This window comes from Cydia fagiglandana, chromosome 12, assembly GCF_963556715.1.
Source record: "Cydia fagiglandana chromosome 12, ilCydFagi1.1, whole genome shotgun sequence".
NCBI classification, from domain to species: Eukaryota; Metazoa; Arthropoda; class Insecta; order Lepidoptera; family Tortricidae; genus Cydia; species Cydia fagiglandana.
The window spans coordinates 4384302-4410090 of record NC_085943.1 but is presented as its reverse complement, the minus strand read 5'-3'; the positions used below and the strand labels follow the sequence as shown (position 1 = coordinate 4410090).

The following is a 25789-nucleotide window of genomic DNA, read 5'->3' as shown; positions in this document are numbered from 1 at the left end:
ATCGGGAGAATCCCGCCAAATCCGGACCATCTGGCAACCCTAATCGGACAGCTCTCTATGTCGCTCAGAGTTGGTGGATAATCCACCTAATTGTTGTATTAATCTACATATTCTAACAATTTTGATTATGTCAATTATACTGGTTGATGGGTTTTTGATTGTGTTGCTATTGATAGTACAATCAGACTCGATGTTATAGCTAATTCTATTAAAATGCAATCTGTTTAATAGCTTGTCGATTAATTTCTGACCATTTCCAACCATTTCGCATATATTACGAATTGATTTACTAATAATACCTATAACCTAATATAAGAGGCAGCATCTGTTAATGTTCTATTTCTTCGTTCCTATGTAATTGTAACTGTGTAGGTGTATTATCCGTTGGTGATCCATAAATAAAATAAAATAACAGCAAGTATATTGTGGTCACACTTTTTACGTCGATAGCGACAAAATACAGTCTGAAAAAAGCCGGCCAAGTGCGAGTCGGACTCGCATTCCAAAGGTTCCGTAAATTAAGTCCGACTCACGCTTGACTTTTCCTGTCATCTATATTAGGTAAAGAACTATTGTGTAGTTTTTCAAAATTACCCACCCCAAATACCCAAATGACCCAGTAGTTTCGGAGATAAAGGGGATTGGTCATGTTTTGGTCACGCCATCTTTATTTGCTAAAAATGCGCAGTATTATAAAGTTTAAGTAAATAAATAACTAGTAGTTCGCCCCGAACTGTGAACTCGCCGTTCGCCAAAAAGATCAATTGAATGCAGTGCTACTTAGTCCGAGATGGGCATTTCGTAATTGATTCCTGATTCCACGATTACTGGAAATTACTTTGTAATCTGATTACCGATTCCCAGATTACTTTGTTATCTAACAATACCGAATTACCTACTAAGTACAATTCCATTTGAGGAATCAGGAATCAATTTTCGAATACTACAATTACTAGTAATTGGAATCAATGTAGATTCTTCATTACAGGAATATATTACTTGACTCCTTTCAGATTACATTTCGTACTACTATCAAAAGTACAATTCGATAGTAGATATAGATGTTGTTGACTTACTAGGATGCATCTACCTATACCTTATTTGAAACAGGTGTGTAGATTTCGAAAATGATGATCATGACCAATAAAACGACATCCATGACGACTTTTATGACATACTGCATGGCCGTCATTTTGGATTCTAAAATGATCATCATTTTCGAAATCAGGGCCCCCTAAAACCTATAAAACGATATCCATGACGACTTTTATGACATAGTGCATGGCCGCCATCTTGGATTCCAAAATAATCATCATTTTCGAAATCTGCGCCCCCCAAAACCTATAAAACGACATCCGTATGACATAGTGCATGGCCGCCATTTCGGAATCCAAAATGGTCATCATTTTCGAAATCTGTGCCCCCTAAAACCTATAAAACGACACCCATGACGACTTTTATGACATAGTGCATGGCCGCCATTTTTCAATCCAGAATGGTCATCATTTTCGAAATCTGCGCCCCCCAAAACCTGTAAAACGACATCCATGACGACTTTTATGACATAGTGCATGGCCGCCATTTTGGAATCCAAAATGGTCATCATTTTCGAAATCTGTGCCCCCTAAAACCTATAAAACGACACCCATGACGACTTTTATGACATAGTGCATGGCCGCCATGTTGGATTCCAAAATGGTCATCATTTTCGAAATCTGCGCCCCCAAAAACCTATAAAACGACATATATGACGACTTTTATAACATAGTGGACGGCCGTCATTTTGGAATCCAAAATGATCATCATTTTCGAAATCTGCGCCCCCCAAAACCTGTAAAACGACATCTATGACGACTTTTATGACATAGTGCATGGCCGCCATTTTGGAATCCAAAATGGTCATCATTTTCGAAATCTGTGCCCCCTAAAACCTATAAAACGACACCCATGACGACTTTTATGACATAGTGCATGGCCGCCATGTTGGATTCCAAAATGGTCATCATTTTCGAAATCTGCGCCCCCAAAAACCTATAAAACGACATATATGACGACTTTTATAACATAGTGGACGGCCGTCATTTTGGAATCCAAAATGATCATCATTATCGAAATCTGCGCCCCCCGAAACTTATAAAACGACATCCATGACGACTTTTATGACATAGTGCATGGCCGCCATCTTGGAATCCAAAATGGTCATCATTATCGAAATCTGCGCCCCCCAAAACCGATAAAACGACATCCATGACGACTTTTATGACATAGTGCATGGCCGCCATTTTGGAATTCAAAAAGGTCATCATTTTCGAAATCGGGGCCCCCTAAAACCTATAAAACGACATCCATGACGACTTTTATGACATAGTGCATGGCCGCCATGTTGGATTCCAAATGGTCATCATTTTCGAAATCCGCGCCCCCTAAAACCTATAAAACAACATATATGACGACTTTTATAACATAATGCATGGCCGCCATTTTGGAATCCGAAATGGTCATCATTTTCGAAATCTGTGCCCCCCTAAAACCTATAAAACGACACCCATGACGACTTTTATGACATAGTGCATGGCCGCCATTTTGGATTCCAAAATGGTCATCATTTTCGAAATCGGGGCCCCCTAAAACCTATAAAACGACATCCATGACGACTTTTATGACATAGTGCTTGGCCGCCATGTTGGATTTCAAAATAAGGGGTCCCTTTGTTTCCCATAAAGTTTTAAGTCATAATGTATTGTTTGTCATATTATCGTTAGTCATAAAACTGAAACCGTTAAGTTTTCAGGATTTTCGTAAGGTTATTCTGTAGGTAGGTTAGGTTAGGTTAGGTTTGTTTTATGGCAATCCTGAAAAGTTACGCGTTTCTGAGAAAAATCAATTATGACTTACGAAAATTCGGACAATCAATATATTATGACTTAAAACTATTTGGGAAACAATAGAGACCCTCAAAATAATCATCATCATCGAAATCTGCGCCCCCCAAAACCTAAAAAACGACATCCGTGACGATTTTTATGATAGTGCATGGCCGCCATCTTCATCTATATTTTGTTGCACACTTACCTTGGCTGCAGACGTTCGGAATTTTCATTCAGTTTCCGTACGGAATGACAGGTAGGAACGGGACGTCGCTCTACAAATGTCATTCCGTTCGGAAAATGGGGTTGGCCGGTCGAAGTATTTTGAAGATGGCGCCAGCATAGCTTGCCCTGTCAATCCCTAGAATTGTGTAAATTTTTTGTTTGTAATGAATATTTATGTCCTGGATGCCAGTCATTTAAGCCAAATCTCATAGACAAAGAGGCAAGCTATGATGGCGCCAACTATGCAAACCTTTGACAGTTGCCAACCCCATTTCGAACGTCTGTCGCCTTGTGGCGAGGCTAGTCGACAATGGATTGAAAACGTGTGCGAATATAGTTGTCAAATCAAATTTGTCAGTAAATAAGAACAAAAAACTATACTCGTCCTTTTCTTTCGGGTGCTAGTACTGGTGTAAGACAAAGATAGTATCATTCTCTCTGTCTGTGTTTGAAACGAGACAGTCCTTTGACAAACTATAATTGTAAGCTCTGTGGAGCCTTTAAGGCCCCATTCGCACGACAGCTTAAAAAGCGTTGCGTTAAAACCCGACGTTGGCGCTTTTTTACCGTTTTCAATATTTGTGTTCATATGAACGCTTAAAAATCACTTGTGAGTCGTACTGCCACGTACGCATCTCAGCAAAGCCATACTTTATTTGCTATTACGATGTATTATTTGACTATAGCTTAAATATTTCAGGAATTTGTAAGCATAAGTTGACATTTTTAAGGTGAAACTAATAGTAATCTTGACGATTGACACCAAAAATTGACACTTGACAGCCAACTGACAGCAGCGCCGGCGCTTTTTTAACGCTTGTGAGAACAGATACACAGAGTTCCGTATGTTCTATTCAATTTGACGCCAACGCTCAACGCCGAAAATCGAACAGTGCTCGATAAAAAAGCGCCGCGCTTAAAAACCGCCTTCGTGTGAATACATACATGGTTATCCATTTGCGTCATTCAAACGCTTTTTTAACGCGCGTTGAAAAAGCTGCCGTGCGAACGGGGCCTAACTGATTCACCATAGAGATTAAAATAAACTGTATCTGTGTTAAGCCGTATTGTTTCTTGTATCTATGGAGTGTAGAACCTCTACCTTCCATAGTTTCTTGCCAAATGTCAAATACCTATACTATGTTTATTTTTATCTTGCTAATTATTCCAAAATGGTAAATTTAAAGACGATATTATAAAAGTGCAAGGCGAGCGCTTTCATTTGATACCAAACTCGACCATACTTTCTTACAAAAAAGAAGATCAGAAATGCATGACCCCTCACAAATAGCTTTTTAGCATTTTAAGCTCTTCTAGCTTAATAACCTCTTGATAAAGCCTGCTCATAATTTAATGACTAAAATTTACTGCCCTCAACTACACGTTTACCCAATTTCATTTAAATTAGGACAAATTTACTTAAGTTCTTGAGTATCAAACTATCTTCTGACAGTTCAGCTTAAAAACATCGAAATGCCGGGACGTGCCGCTAGCCGGCCGCGTGTCCGAAGTCGAATGTAAGAACTTCGCTTCGCTTCGCTTCGCTTCGCTCGCTCGTTCGAAAATCTTTAAAACTCACCCAGCACAAAACACGCAGTATAAACCCCACCCCCGAACGCTGGCTCCAGAAACTCGAACACCACAAACATGTTATAGTTGACCGACAGCGCCCGGATCAGCCCGAAGACGCCATTCGACACGCACGCAAAGACCACGGCGAGCCGGCGGCCGAATTTGTCCGAGACCAGGCCGGTGAGGGGGATGGACACGAAGAAACCGGCGTTGTGGACCGTGCCGACTAGGGTCCGCTTCCAGTCTTGGCAGGCCAGGTTGAACTGGAACAAAAGATCAAGTTCAAATACCTACTAATACTATAAAAGCAAATGAAACTAAGCAACTGTGTTTGTGCTGCTGTATATCCTTCGATACCTCTCATTTAGAGAGGTATGAGCGGCCGTGCCCGCCTTTCGGCTGCGACGGTTGTGGCGGGTCGCTCCCCACCGCGTGGGGAGGTCAGTCGTCATCATTTTGGGGATGACGGTGTTGCAAGTGTGGACTGTGTTTGTTTATCGAGGTACCTCTTGATATTGAGATAAAATTCGCTATGGAGATTGGGGAAGGCCATATGTGGCTTTCGATCAAAGAAGGGTCCTTAGCTTCATGTGCAATAAGGACTTTTCTATTAGATTTCTGCTGGAATTTCAGATAAAAAGGATCTTATTGCACTTGAAGCACAAGGACCCGTTTGTCGTGTGATTAGCCACATATATATATAGGGACACTTTTTTGCCATGGAAATACAATGGAAATAATTATTAAGTAAGGTAGAAAATAAGTTTCAACAGTGTGACATAATGTGCAAAGTACAAAGGACAGGAAATAGGAATTGACGATGACGGCCGCGTGTGGTGTTAAAGGCCGAGCGACAGGAGGCCGTTTAGTAGCGAAAAGCCGGCAATTCCTAAAAATACATTGATGTACTCGTAGGTAAATTTGAATTCATCGACAAATTGATTAGCGTTATTTTATGTGTATAAACTTATTAAGCAATTCTTTTATCCATGGTTTTTTTTTATTTATTTATTTTATTTATTTATTAGTCAAATAAGTAACACAGCATTACAGTAAAACCAAGGCACTGTGAAACTACAAAATAAAATACAATAAGTACAAAGAAACTACGAATAAAAACCAAAGACAAATTAAACATTAGATTTGGGCGACGACGTAACAGCGTGGCTCCGTTGCGTCGTCTGACTTGGTGTAGGATTCGGCAGGTTGCCCCGGTACCGCCGAAACACCACACCCTTCGGCCAGAAGTCTGCGCTTGCGATGGTGTCCTGCAGCGGCCGCGGTACGCGCACCACAAATGAACTGAAGTGCACATAGTGACGCGACTGTAGCTGGTGCACCCTCAGCGTGTAGCCAGTCTTCCGGCGGACGTACTCCACCACCTCGTCGGCAACGGCGGAATAATGCAGGCGAGACACGTAGAGCGCCTTACTCGGGATCGCAATTCGTAAACCAGAATTAACCGGTTCCGCAGTGCCACACAGAGTCTTACGCGGCGCCCTGCGCGCCTTGCTCTTCCTTTCCACCAGTGTGAATCTCTCCTTATCCACATTGGTGCGGGAGGACTTTTCCAAAAGGGGTGCCCGTGATTCACACGCCTTAGAAGGCGCATTGACCCGGTTAGCTGCGACAGGCTGACCGGCGACGTCAGCATATGCACGCTGACGTGACTTCGAGGGGACAGGAGGCGGTCGCGCGCGCGGGGGGTGCGCGGGCTATGCAGCGGCGCGTGCGGCACATTTTACAGTGTCAGCAACACGTAAACTAACCGACTCGACTCCAGTGTCAGGTCGATAATCGCTCTTGAAATTTGAAACCGCCGACCGAGTTGGAGCATTCCGCAAACATGTGATTTCGTCGCGTAACTCGGCGATAGTGATTAGGCTAGCTTCAAACTTCATAATAACTTCGCCTAATCTTGTATTAAGGGCTGCGATTTCCTTAAACAAGAGACGAACGTCGATATTGTCCGGGGCACACGACGGCAGGATTGGGGCATCCGTCGCCACAAACTCCGGAATTCGATCCTCGTTTTCCCTTAGGATTTTCATTATATCCTCAAGGGACTTCTTCCCGGCTTCATCTCCTCTCCGGTGAGGTACATAGGTGCCGACGATGCCGAGGGACTGGCACAGCACTTTCTTCGCTTCACAGATGTCTTCCACGGTGAAACTCGACGCACGTGAATTCATCTGGACAGCAGTCACCGCATCCATCGCTCCTTCCTGCACCAGCTTATTTTTTAGCTGCAGAAAGGCGAGGAACTCATTCACGTTGGGTTGATTCTGTTCGGAGCCACTCATCGCGTCGATCTACCAATGGCGGCCGAGCCGCGCTAATTTCGCAATTAAATTATAATTTAATTACACATGCGTCTATGTCGCTGCGCGCATTGTACACGACTCTTTTATATTAAGTATGTATGTTTTGTGTTAAGTAATCGCATTTAAAGGTCAACGAGTTGTAGTTTTCAATATGGGTCATCATTGCCACAAAATCCACAAATATCTATTTTTTTCAACAAGAAATAAATAGGCAAATGAATAAGCTAAAAAATATAAGCCTTGCAGTACTGAAAAAATTGCTAAAATTTGTGCGAATCGGGCAATTATTTATAAAAGGCACTTCTCACGAAATACATTACAATTAATTTGCGTACAGGAAATAACTCCGCTTATTTTTCCACCGTGGTGAATGATGAATGTCGGTTGGTGCAAAAAAGCGTGAACGAACAGAGTAAACAACTACATATATGTAGTATGTATAGTTGTATACCAACATACAGTATGTCCTTCTTCCTGGCGTTATCCCGGCATTTTGCCACGGCTCATGGGAGCCTGGGGTCCGCATGACAATTAATACCATGATTTGACGTAGGCACTAGTTTTTACAAAAGCGATTGCCATCTGACCTTCCAACCCAGAGGGGAAACTAGGTCTTATTGGGATTAGTCCGGTTTCCTCACGATGTTTTCTTTCACCGAAAAGCGACTGGCAAATATCCAATGATATTTCGTACATAAGTTCCGAAAAACTCATTGGTACGAGCTGGGGTTTGAACCCGCGACCTCCGGAAAGTCGCACGCTCTTACCGCTAGGCCACCAGCGCTTACTTAGTTATAACCAACATATACAGTATGTATCAGAACGAAAGGCAAAGAAAGAGACCCATTAATGTTTAGGTCATACTGAGCAACTTTTACTATGGGACCAACCCCGAAAACTCGGAAAAAAACAATTGGATGTTTCGTTCTGGTCTGATGTTGAAATTTCCTATGGGAGAGTCAATTTTTTTTCCGCGTTCGGGGTTGGTCCCATATTAAGAGTTGCTCAGTATGACCTAAACATTAATGAGTGTCTTTTTTGCCTTTCGTTCTGATATACATATACTATAATCATATATTTCTACAGACTAGTAGGTAATGTACTCAAGAACAATGAAAACGAGGCACTATGACCATACATAGTGACTAGTTTTCATAAAAAGTAACCCTGATAAAATTGACTTTGACATACACTTGCGTGCAAAAATATTGCATCACTTTGAGTTTTTGTGTGGTTTCCAGCAGCGGTCGCAGGCGCATTAGGGTGCACTTTTCATATTTTGCGAGTTCCTTACATTTAATGTCAAGATGGTAGAAACCTGTGGCGATGGTAGTGGATGGTTGGTGTTGAGACCTATGTAAGTAATGTATGTCTCGAAGTTTAATGTATCTAACGCGCAAGATATCATCATATCATCAACAATTTAGGTTACCTATAACAGGGCATTGTTTCCTAGTATAGTAAACTCGATAATTCTGGTTAATTAATAAAGGATGTCTTTGAACCACGTAAGATAATAATTATCTTTCCTCTATTTATTTATACCGAATTAGGTTAAAACCGCAATAGAGTTTAACATAATAAATACGTGTGTCTTATTAAAGTGTGATAAGTATTAAAGTGTTACGCCGCCGTCATCATTAGAAATTATTCCTATCTATTTTGAGGATACAAGATACAAGATACAAGATATTTATTGATAAAAGTCAATGTTTTACAAGTCAGTAAATAATAAATTAATAATAATATGCAGTAGGTAGGTTGGTACAGCATTTGCACAGTAATTTTTATATTACTATTAAATAGACAACTTATTTTAAGCGACACAAATCAAGTAAACAATCAGTAAGTAGTCAAATAGGGTCGCATATAGCTTGAACAAACATAAGTTATTATATTATTAATTTCATAAAGTAAGTATACATTTGTTTATAATTGTATATAAGTATAGTAGATTACTAAGGGTTAGTGCACGTTTCGACAAATTCGTCGACGCTGTAGCATGCTAAGTCTATTAAAAATGATTTAAGGTTTCGGTCAAACATTTTATCAGTTTTTGCCATCTTTATTTCCTCGGGTAGTAAGTTATATAATTTTACGCCTAAGATGCCAAGAGACTTCCGAGCTCTTGCAAGTCTGCACCCCGGGACGATTAACCGGTTTTTTCTACGGGCCTGCGAATGGGTAGCGTATCGATCCACGTTGGCCCTAACATACTTACAGGCAGTTAAAATGTAAACACTTGGAAGAGTGAGTATCTTATGGTCTTTAAATAAACTTTTTGCGGGATGATCATGTGGCTTACCGCTAATGATACGAACAGCACGTTTTTGTAATTTGAAAGGCCTATCGCGGTCAGCCGCCGTCGCCCACAGGTCAGCACCCATGATAAGAACAGAATGAAAATATCCGTAGTAAGCTTTTTTCACATTTTCGTGAGACAATGTCGGTGCTATTCTCGAAAGTGCATAACATGCGGAAGACAGTTTACCGCACACATGGTCGATGTGGGGGGACCACGTGAGACCGGAGTCCAGAATGAAGCCTAAGTATCTTACCTCTTTAACTTGTGGTACTTCGATGTTATTTAGTTTAATATCTAGTTTGTTATTGATGTTATATCTAAGCTGGAAATATAAAATATTGGTTTTTTCTAAATTTAACAGCATTCCGTTTGCAGCAAACAATTGAGATATTTGTTGCATAGCAATTTCGACCTTAGAATTTAAAATTTGAAGGTTGTCGGCACTCACCAGGATGCATGTGTCGTCAGATGAGATGTCGTTTACCAGGATCAAAAATAGGACATTCCCCATTGTTGACCCCTGCGGTACAGCAATATTGCCAATATTTTCTAAATTCGATTTAGAGTTCATAACGCATGTGCTCTGTTTACGGTTATTTAGAAAGGAGCGTATGGTATTATGAAACTGGCCACCAACACCATACCTAGATAATTTTTCAAGGAGCAAAGAATGGTCGATCATTTCAAAGGCGCGCGACAGGTCGCAAAAAATAGCAGCGACCTGTCGCCCGGCGTCGAGATGAGACAGCGTCCGCGCCACGACATCGCGCGTCGCGTCCGTGGTCGACCGCCCCGCTTGATAGGCATACTGTTGTTTATTTAATAAACCATTCCCTATGAAGTATCTCATAAGTGATGCACTCATAAGATACTCAAACACTTTGGACATAATGGGTATTAGAGATATTGGTCGAAAACATTTCTCGAGTTCCATTTCTCCCTTCCCCTTATATATAGGTTGTACTTTTATAAGTTTCAATATATCTGGATATACTCCGTTAAGTAGGCACTCATTGAATAATAGCAGGAATAATGACACCACCACGGGCGGCAGATAATCCAGCACACAAGTAGACATGTCATTTATATCTTGGGATTTTTTACGTTTAATTGTTTTAAATGCTTTAACTATTTCAGTTAGAGTATAGGGTTCAAACTGGAATGTAGGCACATACATTGGTAAATAGTTATACAAATAGACAAGAGCAGAGCGATTACACGGCTTTGTATTGTTTACATTTGTTTGTATATAATACCGGTTTAGGCGGTCGGCAGCAGCTACGGCGCGGGCGGTATCGCTCTCACCAGCTGATTTAGAAATAAACACGTTTATGGCACTATTATTCTTATTAGAGGTTTTGCATGTTTCGGAGGCGATTACGCGCCATATGCACCGAGACAAGTTTTCATTTGATCTAGCTATCTGACTGTTTACATATTCGGAACGAGTGGTTTTCAACGTGGACCAATACAGTACTTCCATTTTTTCAAGGGTCAGTCGTAACTCACAATCATTAGGCGTTTTAGATATTTCTAACTTAAGTTTGTGTATTCGGTAACGAATTTGTCGAACCGTTTCGGTAACCCAGGTACTCACATTGTTTTTTACCAACAGTTTTCTAAGTGGGAAACATATGTCAAAATAGTGTTTTATTACGTTCATCACTAAACCTATCTTAGCACCAGGACATATACATTTATCATGAATTTCAAACCAGAGGCAACTAACACTTCACATTCTGGGGCACTATTCAGATTTAACAATTTGGGTTTTGATCTTATTTTGACACGACCTTTATCGCTCACGCTGACTGGTGCATGGTCACAGAATAAATAATAGTACTAAGTACAAAAGACTCACTCTCTAACAAAACGCGTCTGTCACGATCAGCACAGATATGGCCGCTAGGTGGCGACAGCGCCATGCCAAACCCCAAAATTGGGGCCGAACGGATGTACTTTTAGCTACCTGTAGCAAAGCGACGAAATCGCGGAGTGAGACACGCCTGGCATGGAGAAGTGCGAGTCGTGCGAGTGATGCGCGCCAATCATCAAGACGCTCGTTAAGGTCGTTTCAAAACCAGTTTGACGCTATTACAAATTGTTAAATAAAAACCGGACAAGTGCGAGTCGGACTCGCCCACCGAGGGTTCCGTACTTTTTTAGTATTTGTTGTTATAGTGACAACGGAAATACATAAGCCTAACCATCACGGTTCACTAGATACAGCCTGGTGACAGACACGGACGGATGGACGGACAGATGGACAGATGGACAGATGGACAGATGGACAGATGGACAGACGGACAGACGGACAAACGGACAGCGGAGTCTTAGTAATAGGGTCCCGTTTTTACCCGTTGGGTACCAATAAATCGACCTCCTAGTCATTTTGACACTCGAATCAAGACGTCTGCGTATCTTCATCTTGTTAATTATATAACTTAAGTGAAGTTGGCAAATGTGGCAGTTAATTAGCGAAGTCTGGAGGTCTTGAGACTTAGTTTCGTTGAATTAAAACAAACGTAACCTAAACTTCAGTACAGACTCAGTTGTTTTGGTTTGTAGTGTGTAAGTTAAAATTACCAGAACGCTCAATAATGTACCTACCGTAAAACAACCTAACTTTAGTCCAGTGCTAAAACTAAGTATTGTCAACAAGTTCAACATTTAAGTATAAAAAAAAATACCTATCTTCTTTTTGAGGTTGCCTGAGTTTTATTTACCTTTCTTTTATAAAAATATTTTGCCCCAGAACTGCGACATTTCAAATACATAATATTCACATATAACTGAAGATATTTGAGTTACTACCATAGTTGGGAGCTTTTGGGCTATAACTTTGGTGGTTTATTCGTATTTTGGTAATGTTTATAGCCCAATAGCTTTGTCAATACAAAGCCTGAGAATAATAGCCAGGATCGAAATTAAGGGGAAATTCGAAAATATAATTTCTTGTGTATATCAATCCTTCTATGTCACCAGTCCTCACTGGTGCGCGGCAACTACTATGGCTAGACACCAAAATTGCTGTGGGCCGCATGTACTTGTACTCGTAGCTACGCGACGTAATTGCGGAGTGAGCCTCGCCTGCCAGTGCGAGGAAAACCTGACCTACTTAGGTATGTAAATATATTTCATGGATGAAAATAATTTAAACATGCAGTTCAAGAATGAATTAAGGACACAAATCGATTCGCCAAAGAAATTCCATTTTAATGGGCACTGTTGCTAGCTCGTAAAAATAATAGGCCGGCGAAACTGCGTGAAATCACAATTATAACACCGATGTAAGTAATTGGTTTGTAGTTGCAAGTGCACGCACGTGAGTCATATGACCTTGAATTAGGTCAAGTTCGAGGAAAATAAGTTAAAAGCATAGTAAGGAATTTAATAAGTCTGCTGTTTGACTATTTCCGTTATAAGGAAGTGGTAACAAAATTCGGTCATTTATTTAGATTTATTTATTAAAGGTGACATTCGCATGTCCACTGCAGCTACATTATTGTTGTGTATTATTAAAGGTGACATTCGCATGTCCACTGCAGCTACATTATTGTTGGGTATTATTAAAGTAGACATTCGCATGTCCACTGCAGCTACATTTTTGTTGTATATTATTAAAGGTGACATTCGCATGTCCACTGCAGCTACATTATTGTTGTGTATTATTAAAGGTGACATTCGCATGTCCACTGCAGCTACATTTTTGTTGTATATTATTAAAGGTGACATTTGCATGTCCACTGCAGCTACATTATTGTTGTGTATTACTGCAGCGCGCGACGTTGCAAATGTCAATTTTCGTGATAAAATAAGTGATGTTTGCCGCCGCATTACTGCCGCGATTTTAACATTCCGAATCCGTCGCTCATGTTGTCAAGGAAATTGACAGATACAGCTCTCGCATCAAGGGTGCAGCAGTAATGTCGTAACACCGTTTAATCATTCATAAGTGCTTGTTGCTAGGCCTACATGAATAAAGTAAGGATAACATTCCATTTCTGACCGCAGCTGCATTACTAGTACGAACGCGTCGGTGTTATTGTCAATTTCCATAGTAAAATTAATGGTAGTGCTGCCTGTCGTTGGAAATGGACTGTCACCTTAAGTATATTTGAACTTTGAACAGTAATGCAGTTGCAATTGCCATATGATAACGTCACATTAACTATGACTTTCATTACTGTTGCAGCAGTGCTGCTGCGGCTGCTATCAATATACATAATGTGATCAAAACAACAGAACAAGAAAGCCATACAATGTCTAATCTAATTAGTCAGTTTCGTTAGTGCTAGTACCTTAATTTATGCTGCAACTATGAATGCAGCATACGGTATCCCTTTGTTTCCCATAAAGTTTTTTTTTAGGTTCTTTATTTTCTACTCTTTTATTTTATTTATTGAGAAGTTCAACAGCGTTTACATTAAATAATATTCAAAAAACCGGGCAAGTGCGAGTCGGACTCGCGCACGAAGGGTTCCGTACCATAATGCAAAAAAAAAAACAAAAAAAGCAAAAAAAAACGGTCACCCATCCAAGTACTGACCCCTCCCGACGTTGCTTAACTTTGATCAAAAATCACGTTTGTTGTATGGGAGCCCCATTTAAATCTTTATTTTATTTTGTTTTTACTATTTGTTGTTATAGCGGCAACAGAAATACATCATCTGTGAAAATTTCAACTGTCTAGCTATCACGCTTCGTGAGATACAGCCTGGTGACAGACGGACGGACGGACGGACAGCGAAGTCTTAGTAATAGGGTCCCGTTTTACCCTTTGGGAACGGAACCCTAAATTTGAGTTACTACCATAGTTGGGAGCTTTTGGGCTATAACTTTGGTGGTTTATTCGTATTTTGATAATGTTTATAGCCCAATGGCTTTGTCAATACAAAGCCTGAGAATAATAGCCAGGATCGAAAATAAGGGGAAATTCGAAAATATAATTTCTTGTGTCAATCCTTTTATGTCACCAGTCCTCACTGGTGCGCGGCAACTACTATGGCTAGACACCAAAATTGGTGTGGGCCGCATGTACTTGTACGCAGCTACGCGACGAAATTGCGGAGTGAGCCACGCCGTGCGAGGAAAAACCTGACCTACTTAGGTATGTAAATCTATTTCATGGATGAAAATAATTTAAACATGCAGTTCAAGAATGAATTAAGGACACTAATTGATTCGCCAAAGAAATTCCATTTTAATGGGCACTGTTGCTGGCTCGTAAATATAATAGGCCGGCGAAACTGCGTGAAATCACAATTATAACACCGATGTAAGTAATTGGTTTGTAGTTGCAAGTGCACGCACGTGAGTCATATGACCTTGAATTAGGTCAAGTTCGAGGAAAATAAACTAAAAGCATAGTAAGGAATTTAATAAGTCTGCTGTTTGACTATTTCCGTTATAACAAAATTCGATCATTTATTTAGATTTATTTATTAAAGGTGACATTCGCATGTCCACTGCAGCTACATTATTGTTGTGTATTATTAAAGGTGACATTCGCATGTCCACTGCAGCTACATTATTGTTGGGTATTATTAAAGGTGACATTCGCATGTCCACAGCAGCTACATTATTGTTGTGTATTATTAAAGGTGACATTCGCATGTCCACTGCAGCTACATTATTGTTGTGTATTATTAAAGGTGACATTCGCATGTCCACTGCAGCTACATTATTGTTGTGTATTATTAAAGGTGACATTCGCATGTCCACTGCAGCTACATTATTGTTGTGTATTATTAAAGGTGACATTCGCATGTCCACTGCAGCTACATTATTGTTGTGTATTATTAAAGGTGACATTCGCATGTCCACTGCAGCTACATTATTGTTGTGTATTATTAAAGGTGACATTCGCATGTCCACTGCAGCTACATTTTTGTTGTGTATTATTAAAGGTGACATTCGCATGTCCACTACAGCTACATTATTGTTGTGTATTATTAAAGGTGACATTCGCATGTCCACTGCAGCTACATTATTGTTGTGTATTACTGCAGCGCGCGACGTTGCAAATGTCAATTTTCGTGATAAAATAAGTGATGTTTGCCGCCGCATTACTGCCGCGATTTTAACATTCCGAATCCGTCGCTCATGTTGTTAAGGAAATTGACAGATACAGCTCTCGCATCAAGGGTGCAGCAGTAATGTCGCACTCATAAGTGCTTGTTGCTAGGTCTACATGAATAAAGTAAGGATAACATTCCATTTCTGACCGCAGCTGCACTACTAGTACGAACGCGTCGGTGTTATTGTCAATTTCCATAGTAAAATTAATGGTGCCTGTCGTTAGAAATGGACTGTCACCTTAAGTATATTTGAACTTTGAACAGTAATGCAGTTGCAATTGCCATATGATGAACGTCACATTAACTATGACTTTCATTACTGTTGCAGCAGTGCTGCTGCGGCTGCTATCAATATACATAATGTGATCGAATAAAACAGAACAAGAAAGCCATTCAATGTCATATAAATTTATAATAATAATTTATAATTTCGTTAGTACTAGTACCTTAATTTAGGCTGCAACTATGAATGCTGCAATACGGGATCCCTTTGTTTCCCATAAAGTTTTTTTTTGAGGTTCTTTATTCTCTACTCTTTTATTTTATTTATTGAGAAGTTCAACAGCGTTTACATTAAATAATATTAAAAAAACATGTTAACTTATAGCATAGCCAATAACAGCATTTAAATCATAATGTATTGTTTGTCAGATTATCATTAGTCATAAATGGAGCATAAAACTCAAACCGTTAACTTTTCCGGATTTTCGTAAGGTTAACCTATAGATAAGTTAGGTTAGGTTAGAATTGTTTTATGGCAATCCTGAAAAGTGACGCGTTTCTGAACAAAATAAATATGACTAACGGAAATGCGTGCAAACAATACATTATGACTTAAAACTTTTTGGGAAACAATAGAGACCCGCAGCATAATTAGTCAATTTTGACAAGAGGTACTTACGTAGAGAGCTACGTACGTAGGTAGATATCAGTCAGGAATTCTAACAATTAATAACTAACACATATTTTAACGAATGTGCAATGTTTTTAACGAATAAAATATGCACCTAATAATAACCTAAGTTTGTGCAAAAGTATGCAAAATTATCAAGGATGTTTTTTCCTACCTCAGCGATTCTACCTGCCACCGGTAATTACCTATCGCGATAGCGGTCAAGTTGATTGTAAACATTTAGTGTAAACTTGATTGTAAACTTGACTTTAAATTAATTCTCGAATGAATATAATTATACTTATATTGGATTTGAATTGGCTCGTTCTAATGTCAAAGTATGTGCATCAACTGACATTCAATTTGATTTGCATTTGATCATACATCGAGTATTGACCAGCAGAATAATTAAGGCTCATACCCGATATACTCATACCATCATTTAAAACCGCAAACGTTACGTAACTCCATTTCAAGGACATTGGGATTTGCAACTTTAGGCATGAATACCAAAAGTTGAAAATCCCTTAACTCATTTGGAGGAGATAAGAGGCTTGCGACTTTAGCAGACGACGTGTCTTTGGTTGTGTCTTTTTTATCGTAGCAGGAATTTCTAAACTGGATGGTTCTTCAGGTATGTGATTTGGTTAGTCAAATTTAAAGCTTATTGTCGGTTTAAATTTACTTGAGACTACGACCGTTTTTATGCTTCACCTTTTTATTAATTCTTCTCTGAAATCTCACAAATCAAGGTCTCAAAGAGGCGACAAAGGGCTAATTAAAAAATGTTAATAATACTATTTGTTGCTATAGAATCTTTATAAATAAAGGGACCTTCTTTTTATGAGGTTTTGCTGATTATAAAGTCATTGAAAACGCAAAAAAATATTTTTTAACCTTAATTTTTCCGCACATTTTCGTAAGCTTTGATTACAACCTGTATAACAATTGAATCTATAGGACACTAGCTTATTAAGGTTGTTTCCATATCGCCATTAAGGAAAATATAGCGATCACTGGACCGTGTAGGGATCAGCCATGCTTGGCGCGCACCAATGGTGCTGATGCTCGTATACATTGGGACCATTTGGATTCTGAGAATGGAGCTTGGTTGTATAGGTACTTAGGTTATACATATGTAGGATTGCCATAATTAGTCGGAACTGATAAGGAACAGTGGTATTCAAGAGCGCTATTTTTTTAATAGCCTTTTATAGTGTCCCACTGCTGGGCAAAGGCCTCTCTCCTTAATTTCCACGACTCCCGTTGTTGAGCTATTCCCGGCCAGTTATTACTAATGAAGGTGTCTAAGTCGTCCCGCCATCTCCGTCGTAGAGCGCTATTAATAAATAAATAAATATTATAGGACATTTTTACACAAATTGGCTAAGCCCCACGGTAAGCTCAAGAAGGCTTGTGTTATGGGTATTCAGACAACGATATATATAACATATAAATACTTAAATAGGTACATAGAAAACAACCGTGACTCGGGAACAAATATCTGTATCACCGTACAAATAAATGCCCTTACCAGGATTTGAACCCGGGACCATCGGTTTCATACTCTTCATAGGCAGGGTCACTACCCACTAGGCCAGACCGGTCGAGAAAATACGGGAAATTAATATACGGGACAAAAACGAGACCAGTAAAAATACGGGACGTGATGCTTAAATACGGTGACAGCCCCTTATATACGGGACGTATGGCAACCCAAGTTATATACCAACCACTAAAACATTTTACAGCGGGCGTATTATGCATTCCTTTATCCACGTTGTAACAATATTATAAAATACATATTAGGTTATTATAAAATAACTGTTACTTTTTAACACCGCGGGATATAAAGTGACGGACACCGTTTTATCATTATCACGCTGTCACGTAGGCAAGAACGATCATCATTATCCGTGGCAATCCGTAGCCACAAGGTAGGTTTACCAAGAGATGGGGCACTTGGTTACCTTCGAGAGCATTGGATGCTAAGCACCACCGTTTTTATGTTTAAATCTAATAACCCGAGATAATAAATACAAAAAAACCTGTTGTTCTGTCTAGAAGCTTACAAAAAGTTAAGGAAAACTGCATATATGTATTGTACATATCTTTGAAATGGATAAAAACCGATAATGTTTATTTTTTTTGAGTCGTTTTTCTAGATGTTTCTCTAGCTAACCTTAAATGGGCAGAATAACAATATACATATTACATATTTTAGTCATGTCGTATTTATTTGTATAATGAGTGATTATTATTATATTAGATTTGTTTGCGTAGGACGGCCAACTTAATGTGTAATGAATATTAAATATTTCACACCAAACACTCGAAAAACATTTAAATGTTACCAACCAAAATTATTGCATATTTTATTTGAAGTTATTTAATATCATGACCGAAATAAGGTTTCAATGAACGCTAACAATTTAAATTATTTAGGTAGGATTACGCTTAAAATAATATGTATTGTGAGAATTTGTAAATGCATGGAATTTCGCTGCATTAACAATGTTTTTTATTTTCACGATATTGGTAGATTAAGTAAATAATTAACGATTTATTTTTCATCAGAGCTTGGCTCTTGTCGGTGGAGTATGCGCCAGTTTTCGCGGTCTTCGACCAGGTTCTTTAGGTCCCTGTAAGACACAACATTTGATTTTCCTTTTAATTGTTGTGCATAAGTAATTATATGTGAGCTTACTCGTGTCGTTTCTCTTCTTCTTCTTATTCTTATATATAGTTCGTTTTTTTTTATATAGATCGGGAATATTTTAATGAATAAGTACAATTTTATTTTCTTGGCATTCAGGGTTGTCTAAAAAATATATAGGTAGGTACCTATATAGAATTTATAATTTATCAAATAATAATAATTTTGACTGCGTATCCATCAAATATCGTTAATTTACGTAATTTTTAGTGTTCCGTACAAAACTTTGTTTACGGAACACTTATGGGATCACTTCGGTCTTGCAAATCAGTTAAATACGTTTTTCTCAGAGACCGTTTGACATAGATACCTAAAATTTGGAACAGTTATAGCAATTACCACCACTCATATTGTGAATAAGTCAAAACTGCTTATTTCTTATTAAAGGGGGAAATTTAGGGGGTTGAGAGGGGTAGGCTGAAACTTTTTTCATTTGTAAGAATCGTGTGGGGTACCATTAGAAAGCTTGCAAAAAATTGAGTCGATGGACTGATTTTGACTTCATTTTAGACTGCAATAGTTTCGTCAAAAAATGCATTTAAAGTTGCGAGTTTTCATACAAAAATTTTCACCTCTGTCCTGGCGATTTTCGCGAAAACTATAGCTAACAGGCAGCTGACCAGTCAATACCCAACTTAAAGAAGCATGGAGACGGCGGGAAAATTATCAGCTTAACTTTATCTTTATTAGTTTTTCAACTGCAGCTTGACCTTTGGTTGCTTAGGGCTAGCTAACTGATGCTTACACTGGTCAATTCATATTAGGCGAGAAACATCCTTAGTTAAAACTTTGGCATTGAAATTTATGACTTATGTCTTTGACATAAAGTTTAATTCTGCTTGCTTATTTTTGTGGGATATTTAATTTTATCTTAATAGCCTACTATAAGTATGAGAGAGATCTACAAAATACGACCTTATTATATTGCAAATAAGTTTCAATTTCGAACGGGCTTTCCAAGCAATGGACTAGCATCTCAAAAATCTGAAAAATTCAAATTAAGAATTCCGTTCTTGACTGTCGTTGTGTTTTTTTTTCCACAATAGGACACATAGAGTTAGTAAGGCGTATAGAGATAATAAAGTCATTTAATATTTATGAACAGCTTTGGCCTCATGTATAGATTTTATTGAGAGTATCTGATTCGTCGAAACAATATACACAATATTCCTTTTCATTAAGTACCATTACATTTCTGTATTAATTGTATAATTATAATATCTATTAATTATATTCAGTACTTATGTATATTTTTGAACGGATCGGTGAGCAACAAGCTTCAGGGCTATAACCGCGAAAATAGAAGTTCGCAAATTGCGAGCATTTTTCTCTGTCACTCTAATTACGCCTTCATTGGAGTAAAAGAAAAAGATCCCCGCAAATTGCGAATTTCGGTTTACGCGGTAGCCCCTCAGTCCTGTTACGAGAAAATAATTTTGGAAGACATTAATAAATAGTACCTATATGACAGTTAAATATCACAGTTTTTTAGAAACAAAGGTAAAATTGACGAAATATTTAAAGTAAGCCGATCTTGTTTTTTAGCAGTTCTAAATAATATTAAAGTCTATATATATGGCATAGAACTAGAAACAAAATCAAATAAAAAATAATAATGAGTTCTAAATTCAAATTGAAGGAGTTATGTTACATTTTAAGGTATTATAGGCCAAGCGCGCACCACGATATAAATTTTTGCGACACGATTTTAGAATCGCGCTGTAATATATCGCAGAAAATTCACTGCGCGCACTGCGATGAAAATGAAAAAGTCGACCAGTCGCTTGTCATGAAACGTGTCTTTAATATGCGATTGCTGTATGACTGGTGATCCCCGTCTATTTCCATAATTAAATGGTCAACATCTAGCGTCTCATTTTGAGACTCCATTGGAGGTGCAGGTGCCGAGATGTTGGGGTTTGGAGAGCGAAATGCCGACTGAGGTCCGGCCGGGGTGCGATTTTATTATCATAGTGCGCGCGGGGCCATACAACTCCGCATGCTGCAATTCACTTTGCGACAATCGCGTCGCGAACAATTGCGGAAAAATGTGACAAATCACAATTTAAAAATCGCTGCGATTTTTTTGTCGCATATGCGCGCACTAACATATAAACACATACGTTGCATTTCTGCGACAAAATTATCGCAGGACAAAAAATCGTGGTGCGCGCTTGGCCTTACTCTAAATTATTATAATACATCAAGCATTCGCGAGATGCTCGACTTCGTTATTCAAACACAAAGCAATAGTACAAGAATCTAACTAAATGCAAAGGCCGAAGGAGCGATTCGAAGATCCGAAGCGTCCGACAGACGCGCGCCTCCCGTAACTTTTCCAAGTATTTTTAAGTACAAGTGTCTAAGTCGCAAAATCCAAAGGCTGAAGTCGCATTGGGCCGAAAGTCCGAAGCATCCAGGAGGTCAGTTCTAAACACAGGTAATTAATACAAGTGTCTAAATGCGAAGGCCGGAGGCCGAGCTCCGCGTAGGGCCGAAGGCCCGACGCCTGCAAGATGTCAGTGGTTAAACACAGAACTGACAGCCTGGACGCTTCGGGCCTTCGGCCCTACGCGGAGCTCGGCCTTCGGCCTTCGCATTTAGATACTTATACTATTGTTCTGTGTTTAAGTACTAACATCCTGGACGCTTCGGGCCTTCGGCCCTACGCGGAGCTCGGCCTTCGGCTTTCGCATTTAGACACTTGTACTATTTTTCTGTGTTAAAGCACTGACATCCTGGACGCTTCGGGCCTTCGGGCTACGCGGAGGTCGGCCTTTGGCCTTCACATTTAGACACTTGTACTATTGCTCTGTGCTAAAGCGATGACATTTTGCTAAAGCTCGGCCTTCGGCTTTCGCACTTAGACACTTTGTACTATTGTTCTGTGTGTGTAGTTGAATACGGTACCCTAAAAACAGGCAAACAACCTCTGTAAAATGTAACGATGCGAGCGGTACGGCTACCATCAGTTTGGCATTGACATAAACGCTACCGTGGGCGTGAACGTAATTTATTTTCTATGCATCTCGCTTGTACTGACATATTAGTGCGAAAGAGATATACCTATAGGAAGTAAATTACGTTCACGATATCGTTTATGTCAATGCCAAACTGATGGTAGCCGTACGGAACACTAAATGCCTCGAGCTATCTCGGACTTGGCCAAATTATTTTTACAAGTTACCGCCATTGTGCCGGTTTTTCCATCTGATCGTTGAAACTTAACAAAAACACTCTTTTTTATAATTATAAAACAATGGAAAACCCAGCAATTTTGTTTAAATCTACAGCCGAGGTTGACAATAACTGAAGTGCCATTTTTCCTGTCATAATAACAAAACGGTAGATCATTTGCTATGAAAACGATTAGAGGACTCAGGCGAGCGAGGCGAAAATATATTATTGTTAAGGTAACTAATATCCTCAATGACCTTGGGTAGCACGTTGGTACAATATAATTATGTAGACCAGCTGCGTTCGGCAGCCTTTCAGCAGCCAAAGGCCATATATATACCTATATAGTTAAGGAAGTTGACGCGGGCCGCACTTTGGTAATATTTGTAACTTTAGCAGACTTTGTCGTTTGTCAATATTACATACAAAATAGCCAGGGAGGCTCGCGGACCGCAAGCGAGAGATTCGCGGGCCGCCTGTTGCCGACCGCGGATGAAGACGATATATAAAGGGTGATTCATGAGACGTGAGCAGGACTAATCCTACACACTCAGTAACTGATAATTGATCGATCATCGTAGTATTTAGGTGAAACAACCACACTTTTTCCTATTTTGTAACTTTTTGGTGAGGGCAAATTTAATTCTCTATAATCTTGGTCACCCTACAAAACCTAATTAATAAACATAAAACCTCTTTTACCGTAATGACAGCATTTTGATTACGAAGAAAATGAACTGTCAAATTTGGTGAGATACGAGTTTTCAAAAGTAACCAGACTGTGATGACAGTGATGACATTTAATTTGACACAGAATATCGGTAGTTTGGTATTCTAATTTTAGGGTGACCATGCATGTCGTAAATAAATTAATAACTTTTTTTTTCAACACGACTACAAAATTAACGTTAAACTCACTAATACTGATACGAAACAGTTGCTTATAATTTACGAAATGCGCAGTGTTAATCCTGCTTACGTCTCCTGAATCAACCTGTATAGTTCGTTCGCGTTAAGAATGCAGTAAAATGATCATTGTCCGCCGGCCAGCGATGCTCGTAACGTAACCAATCAAATAGTTCCTAACAGTACGTATGCCTTCAACTTCACCACTTGGCCACTGTGAAATTGACTTTTTACCAATAATACAATCGCATAGATGGTTTTGTTGGTTCTAATTCTAACCCGAGTTTGACAGAAAGGTATTCGGTCCCAAATTATCACCTACGCCGGACACTTTATGTAGGGAGGCGGACCGTCGCTGCGTTCCTACAAAAAGTGTCCCCCGGGGACCGTATACATAGATGCAATAAGAGCGCTGATGCATAAATTCTCTTTTAAATACGCTAAGTATAAATAAAATGACAGGGACAATCTTAGCGGTAGGACAATCTCACAGGTTATAACGTGATCTGAGGCTTTCTTATTTATTTATCTACCTACTTCGTTTAGCACGTGTGACGAAAGTTGACACTTTCCGCACGGAGAACAGAAATACCCTTAATTTTTAAGGAGATAAGATTTTCACATATATACGTGCTTAGATGCAGCCTATTAGAAAGTCTGATACACATATACGTCTTAATCATTCTCGCCTATTCACCTATTAATCTGCTCTCGTGCTTTAAAAAAACTATTCAATCAAGGAAATCACGGTACATACGTCCAATAAAATTGTACAATCTAAAGGCCAGTATCAAACAATAGATGATTCAGGTAATATGAGACACATGCTCATAACTCTCATAAGTTAGAAATTCCGGTAAAGCATAATATTTTTAGTTAGAGACACGTGGTTCCTATAGCAGACTTGCTTGCATAAGACTTGTGGTGAGGACTTGAGGAGTATTCAGATTTGAAATATGATATTGATTAGATATTACGTAATAATTCTCGGTCGCGGTAATATTAACGGGCCCACTGGTTAACAGTCCGCCGGACGGTATCGGCCTGACAGTTGTTCGGAACTGTAAAAATTTTGTTCTAACTGACAGGCCGATACCGTCAGGCGGACTGTTAATCAGTGGGCCCCTTTAGTAATGGGAAAGCAACGATGATAGGATGGGATAGGGGAAATGCGGCCAGCCTGTTGGGCTCACTGCGCGCTGAAGGCGCGTTAGAGAGTATTTTTTATTTGTAGTTTTTTTTAATGTGCATATACTTTTAGAGTCAGTTAATTCATAACTTGTTATAACAATCAGAATAAGTACAAGGCCTTGCAAACAATTTCCTGTATTAGATCTACATTTTATCGCAGATAATTAAATTCTCATCCATTATTTATATCAACTTGATGTCATGATATTGTGATATTCCGTAAATAGAGAAAAAAAAACCTTTGATATTTTTTCCAATATTAATTAACGTACCTAATGAAAAATTATTATAGTTCGTGATTGTTATTTTTATGGCATCAATAATAATTATTATCTGAAGTTAATCGAGGTTCATAATTACTGTTTATTGAAAACAAATAGTAGATTGTGTCACAAGGGAATAAAATTACATATTTACGGCGTGTGCGTACATTAGGTACATTGAATCTTGAGCGTAGTTAAGAATCAGGTGTTAACAATTTTGGAATAATTAATGCTACATTATGTGACATATCCTGGGGAAAATATGATGTTTTATTGTAATATATGCATGTACACATGTAATATATGTATTCTGGGAATAAAACAACACCTAACCGATAATGCCTCCTGGTAGGGAAGAAAAATTTTCCGAATAGGTGACGTGAAAAAAAATTATACTAAATTAATTATTAGTAGAAGTAACTATTTACTTGTGAACGCATTAATTGTGAATGCACTTTTTAATATTAATTGATGTCGAATTATTCTATCATACTTACTTCTTTCCTCTTCCCCGCTTGCGAAAACCCAGACGCAGCTTTTTGGAGCAAGTGAAAGAAAAAGTGGGGGTCGTGTCGTTCCAAAAAGTCAAAGAGCTGGCGCAGGATAGGGAAAGCTGGAAGATACTCCACCGACAAGAGAATAACTCTTAAGTTGATGAAGATGACTTACTTCTTTAACAATAGAATGTTGTTCCAAGTAGACGTACTCGTCGCACTCAAGCTCGACGGAAGTGTCGAAGGCGTCAGCGGAGCACGAGCTGTTGGTCGAGTTACTGAAGGTGCCATAGCGGAGGCACTTCGCGAAGCCGCCGTCTTCGAGGCGCGGTATGGTGTAGTTCAACGCGTCAGGGTTGTCAACGCATTCAGGGACTGCACATCTGTAACAAAACAAATATAATTATTAAAATATGACTGAGTAGGTACATTTTGCATCAATAGTAGCGGAGGAACAACGCACAAAAAACCTATGCCGTTAACTGGGGACAGGGGTAATATTAGACAAATGAAATATTCCCCGATTATACAAACGTGGTGGACAGCCCAACTGGCTAGAATAACACATACTGCCAGATTCGAACTTTAAAATACGTCAAAATTACGGCAAGATACGATATGGATTAGATATGTCAGTGTCAAAAGTGACGTTTGTTCAAACAAAAACGCCAGTTTTGACACTGACGTATCTAATCTATATCGTATCTTGTCGTAATATGTGACGTATCTTAAAGTTAAGGGGCCCACTGATTAACAGTCCACCGGCCGGCATCGGCC

The 25789-nt window shown here is 39.1% G+C and overlaps 1 protein-coding gene across 1 annotated transcript in view; it reads right to left on the bottom strand.

Annotated features, from left to right (window-relative positions):
* LOC134669414 (organic cation transporter protein-like) overlaps positions 1-25789 on the bottom strand; it is a 74906-nt gene that overhangs the window by 24755 nt on the left and 24362 nt on the right. Inside the window, exons 2-3 of the mRNA XM_063526982.1 lie at positions 25188-25395; positions 4672-4927 (exon numbers count right to left, since the gene is read on the bottom strand). Coding sequence (XP_063383052.1) covers positions 4672-4927; positions 25188-25395 — 464 coding nt within the window. The remainder of the gene's footprint in view (positions 1-4671; positions 4928-25187; positions 25396-25789) is intronic.